General features: G+C 35.5%; 1 protein-coding gene and 1 non-coding gene across 2 annotated transcripts; one reads left to right on the top strand and one right to left on the bottom strand.

The window, feature by feature from the left end:
• Positions 1-9551: 9551 nt before the first annotated feature.
• On the bottom strand, positions 9552-10331 carry LOC145009582 (uncharacterized). Its single transcript, XM_078968251.1, has 2 exons — positions 10023-10331; positions 9552-9917 (listed from the first exon to the last, which is right to left on the bottom strand). The coding sequence occupies exons 1-2, from the start codon at positions 10329-10331 to the stop codon at positions 9552-9554; spliced, it is 675 nt and encodes a 224-aa protein (XP_078824377.1).
• Positions 10332-11230: 899 nt separating this feature from the next.
• LOC145013614 (small nucleolar RNA R71) lies at positions 11231-11337 on the top strand. Its single transcript, XR_013665162.1, has one exon. It is a non-coding gene; the product is annotated as a small nucleolar RNA R71 (small nucleolar RNA).
• The last annotated feature ends 3617 nt before the right edge of the window (positions 11338-14954 follow it).

Here is a 14954-nt window from a genome sequence, read left to right on the forward strand (position 1 = left end):
TGGCCATCCTTTTCCACGACGTGGCACCCAAAATCTACCCCTATAAATAGAACTCTTGGGGTGTCGCGTTTAGGTGCTCCATTCTTCTATCTCTCGTGCTGAAACTCTGTGGTTAAGCTCCCGAAGCCCTCTTGAAACCCCGGTTTTCACACTCAAGTTCCGAAGGAAGGTTCTACACTCCTGAGACTCCCGAGATTCCCAAGAATCTTGAGAAAAATCAACTTTTCCAAGTCGAAGTTCTGCTTGATTTTCATCTCGCTTTCTCCAATCTATCAAGTGAGTTCATACCCCTATAAACTACACTTTCAAATGTTTTATCAATGCTTTTTATACACTTTTAAGGGGGGGGGGGAATACAAGTAAACACACGGTTATTATCGTGTGTAACATAAAGTTTCACTATATACTCTTTTTATCAAGTAAATCATATATGATTCATAACTACTACATGGGAACTTTTGTATGCAATATATATTCTCGATAATATCTTGTCTTTTAGAAACAAAACATGTTTATATATTTATACAAATAGAAAACTTTATTTATACTTTAAGTATATGTGATCATTTATGTCACTTTAAATGTTATACTTTACATAACAAGTAAGCATTACACTAGGATTTACTATACGAACGAAGCACACGCTTTAAAAAACTATAATAGGTATAGCTTATGAGAAAATCATGAACATTTACATACTAGAAACACTATATCAAAGAGATATTTTCATACACAAGAACAAATGGACATTTTCATACGTAAATCTGTTTTATACTAAGTTTTGTGAGACATTTCACATACTTTCGAGTATGAATTTTAAGTCCTGTATTATATACCAAAATCCCTTGTAGGGGGAGTGTGATACTTGTGTATAGATCTATACGGGATTGACAATCCCACACCTAAGCTGTTAGCTACAGTTAGGCCGGCAGGCCTGGGGTGACAAACGTCATAACTTTCCAACGCCTGAAGAACGTTGTTATAGGCATCCTGGTCAAATAGTATGGTTATAAGACTCATATGGAGTATTAAAAACACATTGATTTACGGGGTTTTTCAAATGCCTTAACGATTTATACATAAACCTATTATTTTAGGCATGAAAAGCACTATCGCACTACAGTTTTGGAACAATTAAACTACCATCTACTTTAGTAGAAAATATGGGATTTTCTAGGAACATTTAAACATGTACAAACCATTTTCATTCTATTTCATACAAACATTGTCAATAAATACTTATGAACTCACCAGCTTAAATGTTGACCTACTCTTTCAAAACCACTTGTATTTCTCAGGGATTCAGTAATACAGGTAAACTACAGCTTTTGAAGAAGGGATGCTCCGGCGTTACTTTAATTTCATTTTGACATCATATTGTAATTTCTTTTTAAACAAGTACTTTTCTACAATGTGAAATTTCAAATTATATATATGATGGTTGTGTTACTTTCTTTACTATATATTCAACTGTATCGATGCTACATGAAGTCATCCGCCCTCAAACGATTCCGCCGTTCTGGTTTTAGGGGTGTGACAGCTTAACTTCAACCTTTATTGGTTAAAGGTATTAGTCTATGTGTAGTGACTACATAAGCTTTCCTGGATAGATTTTAGGTTTAGGCTGCAAAACATATTATGCCATATAAACTAGTAGATCACCTTTTCATATCTCATGGCTTTTCACTAAGACTTGGGAAGCCACAAATATACTATAACATGTATTGGCTCAATTAAACATTAAAGCTCGCATTGGATCATCCCACATAACACTAGCAACTTTAGTCTAAACTATTACTAGATTCAATTTTTTAGATTATTATTTCAAATCCATTTCTAAATTTTTCAAAATCTTTAATTTTTATAGTTTTCTAGCAATTTACTTTTTCGACCCCCAACCCCACACTTATTACATACAATGCCCTCATTGTATGCATAGAATAAATTAAAAGCAATAAAAGGGAGAAAAAAGGAGCAGACTCCCCTAGGTAGAAGTGACGAGATCGATTCTTCACAGTGTGGAAAACATGAACATCTTGACCTTGGACTTTCTTTAAATATGAACTTGGGTGTTTAATTAGTAAGATAAGTGAATGTGCACTACAAGAAAAAGACCCTTTTACGACGTGCAAACCACGACACTCGGTGATTTATATTACGCAAAGGAGAGTGACATTAAAAGAGTGTCGTCTATTCAAAAAATTGAAGGATTTAGGTCACGCATTATTGCGTGCCCTTAAATACTGGCTCATGTAAAAAAATTAAAAACATGGAGGGCACTCGTGCGTCCTCTGTGAATGTCGTTTTATATTTTTTTAAGAAACGCGCGTCTCTAAGAGGGAAAATGAAATCCCCAAAATTTTTAAACACCCGCCTTCTTCTCCTACATTCATTTCCATATGACTCTCATATCTACCCTACATCGTCTCCACCTCTCACCCACATCCACTGCCTCACAAAATTTTCACAAGCTAACAATTCCAGAGCCTACTAGCGATTGGGGGTTATTTTCACATCTGCTCTACTTCCCATCGTCCATCTACTTCTGCCCTAGATCCGACGATTGAAGAGTACAAATATGTGTAGGGTTTTATTTTATTTTAAGCTTCCAGTTCTCCTGTTTCCGTGGTGATCGACCGGTGGTGAAACGATTCAGCGCCAAAAAAAGAAGCAGCTCTCCATTCTCTTCTCGATTGAGATTTCTAAGGATTTACATCGGTATCTCAAACGACTTCAACTCTTTTCACAGATTTCTTCCCATATGATTTTATGATTTTAGATTTCTTATTGGCGACTCATTTCCTCTCCCATCGAGTTAGAAATTTTCACTCAAGGAAGTAATGGCAGCGGAAGATGATGAAGGGCCTTCAATGGTGCTTTGTTTATTACACTATGGTAGCGGAGATGACGGTGTTGTTGATAGCCCTAAACAATAGTCATCTTAAAAGAAATTATCAAAGAGAAAGGTACGTATCAGTTCTAGAGTTCTTATATAAAATTAGGTCATCTGTACCCTTCTTATATAAAATTAATGAAATCGATTTTAAAAGCAAGCCATAATATCGATTTTGAAATCGAGCCCCAGATTTCGGAATATAGCCCTGCCTGCTACCATTAAAATTCACCCTTGCTTCTGATTTTTTAGCTTCCTGATCAGACCGACTCCTAGAATTATTCCCCACAAACCCTTTGACTTCCGAAACATCACCCCCATCCTTGTTCTTTCCCATAACCTTGTTACTTTTCCAACTTTGCCCCTGTTCAATCTTTGAATCATTAGACGTTCCTTTCATTAGCTGAATATTCCCATAATACCCCTGCCCATTTTTACCTCCTGTCTTCCCACCTCTATCAAAACTAAATTCCAAATTTTCCTGATTATTCCCATTATACCCCTGATAGCGAATTCCAACAGAAGCCCTAGAATTTCCAATTTTCGGATAATTCCCTTTTTGCCCCTGCTTGCGGTTTCCAGCAAAAACCCCTGAACCTTCATTTTTCAAGAAATTCCCTTGATGCCCCTGACTCGAAATCTGTTTTCCCCCCTGTAGCTTCTTTTGAAAAAAAATTCCATTATTTCCTTTGGTTTTCTTGACCACATCAACAAACCCATCATTTTGTTCCTTAACTTCTTTAGTGCTAGCAAGAAGCACTTGCATAAGATCCACAGTAGCTCCTTCTTTTCCTTTCTCTATTTTACTTCTCTCCTCTTCTTCTTTCATCTGAATAGCAGTAACATCAATCGAGATTAGTGGGAATTGGTTTTTATTTTTTATAGTTGATACTTGAGAAAACCTTATATGTTTTTTTTTATTTTGTGAAAATTAATTCCAGGTGAAAACAGAAAATGGTATGTTGTGTTAGAAAATGACAATCATACCCTTGGTCACAGTAGTCTCATATCATTATTTCCATTCTCACCTTCACTCCAATGCCCATTATTAGAAGAAATCAATGAGCTCCTAGCCACCTGCTGCTGCTGGAAGTCGGTCTGATAATGAGATGAAAGATGATTGTTGCCAACCATCCTTGAAGGATTTGCAGCATAAAGTTTCTCTTGGTCATGTCGTACACTGTTATATAGTTCATGGTTCAGCATAAAGTGAAAATTTTTGCTTCTAGGTCATCCAAATGTACAATGTGATTTTTCATAACATCAGGTACAAATGTAGATTTTTCATAACAGCAGTGAAAATCTTAATCAGTCGAATGTGTGTTTCATAACATCAGGTACAAATTTACAATGTGATTTTTTTTATTCAATTACAGGGTAATCTTATTCCGGAAGGCCATAAAGTTCTTATCTTTTCCCAGAGTTGCATAATGCTTGATATTATTCAGGTTTGTTTCAATGCCTAACTAAATTGGCTATGTTTCTTGTTCTTTTTCTTAACCAAAGTTTATCAACTTTGTGAATATTATTCTGACTTGTTTTGATATTTATTTTTGATATTTTGTTCTTAATGTTGGTTCTAACTTCTATTTTTTTTTTAAACAGTTACAAGGGACCTGAATAGGGGTTTTCTGAATTTGTAGTGATGGCTGTAGACACTGAAGATTTTGAAATGATTTCCCATATTCCATTCCTTACTAAATATAAGGTATGTTTCCCATATCCCATATTCCATTCCTTACTAAATATAAGGTATGACACCTGAAATTGTACAAGGGAGGGGCCATGATAAGGCCGCTGATTGGTGGAGTGTTGGAATTTTAATGTATGAAATGCTTTCCGGAAAGGTTGGTGTGCTGTCACCCTTAATTACTTTTAATAAATCACTATTAAATTCCCATTACTTTTAGCGTGAGGGTGATAATGTAATTTTGTTCGACATTGTATCTTTGCAGCCTTCGTTTAGAGGTGGAAACAGACAAAAGATTCAGGAGAAAATAGTGAAGGACAAGATAAAGCTTCCAGGATTCTTGTCAAGTGAAGCACATTCGCTTTTGAAAGGGGTAATGTTGTAATTTGTAATACTATATGCATGTGTTATAGTTTTTGGTTAATATTATATGCATGGGAATACAACAATTTCTGTTTTGAGCTTCTCACCTGATGGAGAGGTACAACCGTTCAAGCTATTTTAATACATGATGAAACAGAAACACTACAAGTTTTATATATATATATATATATATATATATATATATATATATATATATATATACGGTAGGGGTTGATAGCTTTCTCTTAGCTTGGTTGAATGATAAGATGGTGGTCATTAGGATCTATGTGATCAGAATTTCCCTGGTGCTCCAACATTTTTTCCAGGTAAACCCATCTAGCCAGACCTCTACATTGCCTCCTACAAGGTCTGTTACTTGTTATTATGATTTATGATTATGAGGGTATTTAGGTCATTTACTCAGAATTTTGCATTTTCAACTTTACAAGTAAATCACACTTGCTTGGCTAAACGTTATTCTGTATGCTTTCAAACTTGTCTTCTTCCTGAATTCTTTTTCTTTGTAAGTTTAGCCTTATTCTTTTCTTCAATTAAGTGTTGTCTGGAGAGTATTGTATGAACAACAATAAATCAACATTTTTTTCCTTCTTTTTCTTGTATGAACAATACATAGTCATAGTTTGACTTAATTAGTTGCTTATTTTTTTTTATTAGTTGCTTGTTTTCTAGCTTATTATAGTCACTGATTGGTTTCTTGTTATGCTTAAATCTTAACAGCTATCATGGCAACCTTGGACAGTAGTTTTGGACCGGCACCTTCTTGCAAAAGATATCATGTACGTGTTCTTCTGCTGCTATTATGGATTCGGGAACATCCTTGCTTACTGGTCCAACTGTATGTATCTCACGTGAAGCTATTGTTAGAATTATTAATCTTAGAGATTTCAAGTTTTTCATATTTCTTGTATCTAATTAGTTTGTAAATTTCCGTTACAACTTTTATTGATTTGTTTTATCTTTCCATGGAACGATTATTTGTATGACATTATATTTTGTGCAATGGCTTGTATTTTTGTATATGATATTTTATTTATTAAGAGACATTAAATGAAAATTTAATTTGAAAATTAATAAATCTATAAATAATATTTTTTTAAAACATATAAAATTATGATACGCAAAAATGTGTGTCATGTTCATTTATGACATGGCCTTTCTTGACAGGGGCTTTCTTGATACGCATTGCGTGTCATTAACACGCGCGTCGTAAGGTTACGACACGCGAATGCGTGTCATCTTCCTTTATGACAGGGCCTTCCTTGATACGCATTGCGTGTCGTAAACACACGTCGTAAATGAGCGTCGTAAATGCGCGAAGTCTATAGACGACGCGCAAAAGCGCGTCGTCTCTCTTTATGACAGGGGCATCCATGACGCGCATTTGCGCGTCGTTTGAGCGTTTTACGACGCGCAATGAGCGTCGCAAAAGGCTGTTTTTCTAGTAGTGGTGCGAGAAAAATATGAATCCGAGACTTTAATCTTCAACAAATGTAGTGTAGAAAAGCTTCAAAGCATATGGACCAATGTAGCAAAGCATACGCCACATTGCATTGTATAGAGAAGAAGAAAAATGTAAGTTCTGCATTCCACATCGTGGCGTAGGAATACACGATGTTGATTTGATTAATATTGTCTTCTGAATTCGTGAATTAAACTCAATCCACGACGTGTTTTTGGTGTCCACATCGTGGAAACTAGGCATCACGGAAAGCACTTCTTCTATAAATGAGTGTAGTGTGAACTTGTATCTTAATAGATTAAGACCCTTTTTAACTGTATATTCTGTGACTCTTCTCTAACTCACTTCTCTATCGATTAACCCCACACTTATCTAAGATTGTGGGTCTCAACTCATAACTCTAAATGACACGGCTTCGCTCAAAAACTTCTAACTCTTAACTTCTCGCTCACGAAAACTCACAAAATCTGCAACAAAACAAGTTATAGAGAAGAAAAGAAAATACTCATCCATCATCCGAGTACAAGTTCCAAACAAATAAAAGGATAAACAAACAAGTTCAAAAACCAAATAAAAACATAAAAATAAAATCGAATAATCTTCATCATCGCCTCGAGCTCCACTAGTTCCTGCCTCGTTTCCTTGTCTTGTCCATAGCTCTTCCCATGTTGGAATATACAAGCAATGAGGTGGTATCGTGGGAAGTTGCTCTATATTCAAATGTATAGATAAAGCATCGAGCATTTGGGTGTTATAGTTAACACCTCTGCGAAGATTGTCCAAATATGAACTAACTCGGCTTTGAAACGGATTGGTCGGTATACCACCCTCAAATGGTTGAGGTGGTTGTTGTGGTTGTCCCCTCTCTCCTCGGGGTCTCACATTCTTCCACCTAGGCCGAGGTTGTTCTCCTTGTTGCTCTATTTGTTGTTTCTCATCCTCCGATGGTATCACATAAACTCCTCCGACATTCACTCTAACCCACAGGACACCCAAAACTTGGATATTTAAGTCACTATCTTAAAAGCGCATGAGATTCCTAATAAAATTAGGAGTTAAGATGCCATAAGACCGAGAAAGTCGGGTAACTAAGTGTCCACCCGTGATGGGACTACCGGGTCTAGAGTTATTTGCCTTTCTACCCATAAATCGCACAAGCATATACGGATTGTCACAAAAAACACCGGGGGTGATTATGCTCCACAAATGAAACAAGTTTTGAAGAGGCACTTTATCTTCATGATTTTTATGATTGATCGTGAAGGTAATGAGGCGATGCAAAAAACGATACACGGGATTCTGAATTTGTCCTTCGCATGCATCACTAGAATTGTACTCGTAATTTGAAATAGCCCTCAAAAACTATACATCAAGAAATTCGGAAGGTGAAGTCTCGAACACACCCCTGCAAGAATAGAAAAAAATGGTGAGAGTGTCTCCTCCTTAGTATAGAGTCCCATGCGCCATGCAAATTCTCGAAGAATGCATTTGTGGTACACACCTCCCAATCTAAAAACAAGTGCCTAGTTGTAAGTGGAATCTACGATGTTATCCCCAAATCTCACTGTGGCAAAGAAATCCACTGATAATTCCTGATAAACGGGTTCTTGAATAGAAAATAGATTCCTCCACCCGTTACAAGTAAATGAAAAGCCATACCCCACAAACACTTTTTTCCAATATCTCTCCAAATCCATAACCATACCAACCCCGCGTAACCACGCCCAATCCACAGTGGGAGCAACTGCAAACTCATGGTTATATAACCATCCCAAACAATTTTCATAACTATTCAACATTTCATGGGAAAGATTTTGCGGAAACCGGTATAACGGGTGAATACTTGCCGCATCAACAGGGTCTTGTGCTTGAGGAACTACACTTCGAGGACTCGTTTTTCCTGAAATGACCAACAACAAAAAAAACAAACCAAAAAAACCAAGATATCAAATTGAAAAGCAAAATAGGAAACTGATCGCCCAGTTTCCACGTCGTGGGTTTCATCTCCACATAGTGGACCTGGTTCGAGACAAGATTATGGAACGGTCCAATCGTGGTCAAAATTCATCAAGTTATGGTCTTATGTCACACATGCATTCGAAAATAACCAACCAATGTACTCAATTTGGGTATTTCATCTCTAAAGAAACCCTAACCACCAAATGCACAAAACATGAAGAAAACTATAAGATTATTGGATGTAATACTTACCAAATATTTTAGGAGACAAAAGATGTAAGAATTTTTGGAAGAAAATGATGGAAAGTAGCTGAAAATCGAGTGTGGGGCTTGAGATTTTCATCCATGCGGGTAAAGAGCAAACAAATGGGGAATGGTCAAAGTGTTTAGCATAAACTGGTCCCCCCCCCCCCCCCCGGTGTTTTTTTGAAGTCTACGTCGTGGATCTGAATTCCAAGTCGTGGGCTCGTATGATGGGCTGAGACTAATCAAGCTACTTCCTTTTCCCACGAAGTGGGATTTTGACCCACATCATGGAATTGAGGTTTTACGCTTCAAATGTCCGTTTTTAATATAAAAACCTTAATCTATTTACCACTCAATTTTTTTAGGACCCTACACTTGATTTTCACCAATTTCTTAAATAATTAAGACACTTCGATGATTAATTATCCTACAAATCAATTAAAAGAAATTAGACTAAGTTCAAAAACGAAAAGAAATTCAAACCAAGCTCAGGTTACCTCCCGAGAAGCGCTTCTTTTTATTGGAGTCATGAGCCAGACTTTATGCCACCTTACGTTGAATTTGTCTGGGTATCCATCACCGTTTGCACCTTTTGCTCCTTCCATTTCCTTTTATATGCTTGGAATCGTCTAAGATAAGCCTTTTTGGAATTTTTCTTTCTTACCCTTCGCATTACCTACTTCGAGCGTTCTTTTAATTCCCTTATTTTCCACAAGTTTAACTTCTTCATTTTTAAGCTCCATGGGCACCATCCTCTTTTCCACAATTAAACTCCTTAAATTAGAAGTAACATCTTCTTCATCACTGGACACCAATTATTCACTATCTTCACTCACCCAAGATGTTGGAGTTTTATAGGCAATAAATTCAAAGACCATAGGAACAGATCCTCTCGGTTTAGTGCGGTTTACTTGTCGAATCTATTCTTCCATAAGATTTTCTAATTCTTCAACTTCATTCTCTTCATCGACATTGAAAACTTCACCTTGAACATCATTCCATTGGACACCATCTTCTACTCCAAAATTAGCTTCATCATCTCCAACTCTCAAGGTAAGCTTAGATTCACCAATATCAACCAAGGCTCTAGCAGTATTTAGTATAGGATGACCAAGAATAATTGGGACATTGTTGTCTTCTTTCATTTCTAACACGACAAAGTCAATTGGAAACATGAATTTCCGAATTTTCACTAAAATATCTTCCACAATACCCCTACGATGTGTCACTGAACAATTAGCCATGTGAATTGTCATTCTTGTATCCTTCAACTTTGGAATATTGAGCTTTTAATAAAATGAATAACGCATTAGATTTATGCTAACCCCAAAATCAGCTAAGGCATAAGTATTCAAATTATTCCCAAATTCACATGGATGAGTGAGGCGTACAGGATCTCCCATCTTCTTTGGTAACTCTCCCATTATTACTTTAGAACTCTGCTTACTTAGAATCACCTTGGAATTCTTCTTTAATTGCTGGCGAGTATTGATTAAATCTTGCAAAAACTTTGCATACTCGGGAAGTTTAGATAACGAATCAATGAAAGGGGTATTTATTGGAATACCCTTCACTTGTTGCATAAACTTCAAATACTCCTGTTTTAGTGGATGGATATTAGCTCGGGAAGGAAACAGTAAAGGAGGACGATAAGCAGAAACATTACCCAAAATTTTCTGATCAGACATATCCCAAGTCATGGAAATTGGATCTCCACATCGTGGACTCAGTGTTTCAGCAAGTTTATTTTCTTCAAGTTTGGACTTCTTTGGCTTGGGTCCGATCTAAGATAGATCGACTTCAAGTACTTCAAGGAACTCAGAAATGGTATCCTCTTCAGTTTCTATTACCATTACTTGTGTTTGAGGCTTTTTCTCAGTAATTTTTGGAGATAGTTTTTCTTGTACCAATGTGGTTAGTTTACCTAGTTGAACTTCAATCTTATGGGTCGATTCTTGGTTATTTCTTAGCAAGGCTTGCTATTTCTTCAAGATATTTTAATGTTCCCTTATCACTGAATTTGTTTCAACGTGTCTTTTCTCTAAAGCCTCCATAAATTTATGTAATATAAACTCAAGATCAACTTTGTTTTCAGGAGGTGGTTGTTCTTTTTGGTAGAAGCCTTGGTCAATTAGCCTATATTTCCTTTCTTTAAGCTTCTTATATTCGTCATATGGTAACCACTCCTTCTTTGGTTTCCTCTAATTTTCATCATACTTATCCCCACTTGAGTAGAAAACTTGAACCTTTTTATTTCCATGTTCATCCAAGTGGAAATCTTTTGTTAAGTGTGGACCATTGCACCTTTCACAACCAACTCTAATAGCATGAATTTATTTGTCCATCTTGGTCATTCTTCTATCCATAGTGTCAAGCATAGCTAGTATAGCAGCCATTTCATCAGAATTTCTTCCCCTAATTCCTTTAGCTCCATCATGTCTTGGATTATGGTATTCACGAGAATGCTTTGACAACTCTTCAATCAACTCCTTTACTTCACCCGGATTTTTCTTTGTAAGTAGTCCTTGAGAATCAAGGAGTTTCCTTGTCATGACATTTACCCCCATCATAAAAGATAGACATTTCTTGTTGTATGTTAAGGTCATTTTGAGGGTTGTTTCATAGTAACCCTTTATAACGCTCCCATGCCTCATAAAGTGATTCACACGGTTGTTGCTCAAAGTTGGCTATTGCCTTCTTAAGTTTAGATATCTTTGATGGTGGGCAGAATTGTTCCAGGAATTGCTCACGCATCTATGCCCATGTAGCAATTCCAGCAGGTGCAAGTGCTTTCAACCAATCTTTTGCAGCTCCCTTAAAAGTAACGGAAAGCATTCTTAATAAAATAGTCTCTCTAGGAACATTCGGGACATTAAAATAATCCGCAATGTCATTGACCTCATCCAAATGTTTGTAAGCATCCTCATGATCCTTCCCAGAAAATGGCACATCCTTAAGTGCAATAAGAATGTGTCCTTACAACTTGAATGTTGCAGCAGCGGGAATTGTGGGTTGTACTAAACCAGGACCAGCATCGTCTCTTATTCGCTTCTTGTATCATATCAACAATGTTTGTCATCTCGATCCTTGGCTCGTCCTCGGAATCACTTTCTTCAAACTCGGGTTCAGTCTCGTATTCGGTTTCTTTTGGATTTGGATTTTGTTCAAAGCTTTTGTATTTTGCTCTCTTACTTCCTTTGACTACTAGACTCACCCATTTTCTTTCCTTTCTTCTTTCCAAAAACCGACTTAAGGTCCTTGAAAGGTGTCTTCTTTGGCGGGTTAGCTTCTTCTACATTTTTATCCGTCTTTTTGTGAAGGGGCGACTCTGGATCTTCAAGCGGTGGTACCAAAGGTGTGTTGGAACCTTTGCTCATGAACTATTACTACAAAAAAATAAAAACATATATCTAAAAAAACTAAATAAAAAAATAAAATGAAAAAATACAAAAATAACTGACTAGACTCATGTCGTGGACTTAAGGTCCACATCGTGGGTTCAGCACTGAAACAATACCCGATGCAGAAAATTAACTTTTTGCAGGTTTGATCCCATAAAAAGGATTGATTAACCTAAAGCAAATAAATCAACAATCAAATAAGCCGTTCCCCGGAAACGGTGCCAAAAATTTGATACGTGCAAATAGCTACACCTAATTTTACCTACTCTTATACTGGCTATTCGACCCAGGGCAGTGTACCCCTTGCAAATAGTATAGCACAAAAGTTGGGTATCGAACACAAGGAACGGAATTAACTATTTAACCTACTTACTATTAAATTAATCTAAAATTCTAACAAAGGTAAAATGATGTTTTTATATAATTTTGCAAGTTTAGATAATCTTAATTTCTTAACACAATTCAATCAAATAATAATCCACCTTCCTTCAATGGTTTAACTATTAATTATGACAGTTCCCGTTGGTTACCAATTAAAATATTATTAGCAATTCAATTCCAAATTTACTAATATTGAATTAATTTATGCAGAGCTATGCATGGTTATACATAATTTAACACAATCAATTATTAGATAGGATTGGAGCTATGTAAGATTGAGTTGACAAACACAATTATAGTCATAATATGAGTTCTCCACCACAACCAAATTTAATATTTCAATTACTTATCTAAGATTGGTTTGATCTTAGCTCTAATAATCTAATGCTCACTAAATTACTAGGTAATCGCATTCATGTAGAATAATGGTTATTAACTACACATAAGATGAACTTAAAGAAATCTTGTATAAAATTAAGCATGATATGAATAAACAATCAAACAGAAGACATTAACCAACTAGAAAAGTCTAAATTAATATAATCAAGTTATGAGTTCCAGCTTCATCTAGCTAACAAAAATAGCTAAATTTAGCTACTCATAGCTAAATAAAGCATACAAGTTCAATTAATAAAGACATAATGAATTGTACCAAATCAAAAGCAAAGTAATGATCTTCATATTCTTCTCCAATACTAATGCTTGATTTCTCTCTAAATTCTTCCTAAAATTCGTCTTCTGGAACTTCTAATCTCCAGCCAACCTCTTAAACTTATAAGTGTCAAAGATGTATATACTTATCATGAAATTGCATTCCATGTCGTGGATCAGGACTCCACGTCATGGGCTTGAAAGAATCCTTATCGGGCAAGGATTTCGACTTTGCGGGTACTCATCTTCCAGAATTTTCCATTCCACGTCGTGTAAGAGACGTCCAAGATGTGGATTAATCTGTTTTCATTGGTTTTCTTTTTTTAGTCTTCCAAGCCTCCAAAGTTCCTTTTTTTGTCACTTTTAGTCCTTATTCTTCAAAATGACTTCTTTTGGCTGCAAAATATAATTTAATCTTATAAGTACCATTATTCTATGCAAATAACCAAAACATGTATAAAAAGTATTCAAATATTGCCTAAAAGTATGTATAAATATAGCAATATCAAGGGTATGAATGATTCCAAACATATTCTTAAATGTACACACACATAACCCTAATAGAGGTATATTTTTCGTTTTAAATACTTGCACCTAGTTAAACTCGTAATAAATGATATGGGTTATGTTTTTAACATCAAGACATCTAAAATCAGATTTTATGGACCAAAAGCATATACAAAGTGAAGCTCTTCAGTTTGTGGGTTTTCGGGTCAAAACAAGTGAAATGATATTGTTTTTTGGTCCTAGACATCAACAGAAGACCAAATAAGTCAAAGATGTCAAGTACTACTCCTTGAAACTTGGAACAAGGTCTAGAATAGATCCAAGATCTTGAAAAATAATGGAATTTGTTCAATACATAAAAACTCGATAGACACATTCAAATGAAACTTCAAGAACATTTCGATTTGGTTAATCTTTTTTTTTTCAAAATTACGATCTTGTTCTTAGGTGTTATGGGACCTAGGAACATACTTAACAAGGACTAATACACAATAAACTCGGCATAATGATTTTTGAAACAAAAATCCCACATAATACATTTTTCGGTGGTTTAGAGGTTATCGGATGTAGCTCCAACCATCATAGTGCCGGGGAAAGGTCAGAGGTGACACTAAGAAGTGAATACGACACTTACCTGGATTAAAAGTGGAATGAAATGAGCGAATACACTCTTTTCTTCCCTAGAAATGCTAGACAACGACTTCTCTTTTTCTTCACTAATACTTTCTACTTGCAGAGCTCAAAGAGAGTATATTTGACTAAAAACGAGCCAATGTAAGCATATAAAGGTGGAATAAGTTTTTCTTTCAAGAAAATACCGATATACAGGTTTCAAAAATGGGAAGGAGACAAAGCTACACCTATTTCGATGATCTATGAACAGAAGGGGAAGATGCCCATTTTGGCAGAATCTACCCTAAATTGAATTCCTTAATCAAAACCGATTTCTACAATTTACAATGTAGTACCTTGATATTTATATTCCAACTTTATTATTATTATTATTATTATTATTATTGTTGTTGTTGTTGTTGTTGTTGTTGTTGTTGTTATTGTTGTTATTACTATTATTATTATAACTTATATATATATATATATATATATGTGTGTGTGTGTGTGTGTGTGTCTGTGAAATGCCTTTTATTTAATTAATTCATTCGCAAAACCTTCAAAGTTTAGTCTTTAATTATATAATTATTCATTATTATATAGTAACCTTCTTTACAAATAACTAAACAAAAATAGGGCATTACATTTCAACATTTTGTTTCCTAATTCATGATTTCTGAAAATCACATCTGACTTTTAAATCGAACACATCAGTTTGTTTAGTGCTCGACTAAGCACTTTAAATGTTATCATCAAATCATTGAAGGGCCCATA

The sequence above is a fragment of the Lactuca saligna genome, chromosome 8 (genome assembly GCF_052625555.1).
Source record: "Lactuca saligna cultivar CGN05327 chromosome 8, ASM5262555v1, whole genome shotgun sequence".
In the NCBI taxonomy this organism is placed as follows: domain Eukaryota; kingdom Viridiplantae; phylum Streptophyta; class Magnoliopsida; order Asterales; family Asteraceae; genus Lactuca; species Lactuca saligna.

Coding starts and splice junctions, on each gene's coding strand:
- LOC145009582 (XM_078968251.1), bottom strand. CDS start 10,331: ATGACTTGGGATATGTCTGATCAGAAAATTTTGGGTAATGTTTCTGCT. Junction 9,918..10,022: donor CAAAGAAGATGGGAGATCCT/GTACGCCTCACT, acceptor TTTTATTAAAAG/CTCAATATTCCAAAGTTGAA.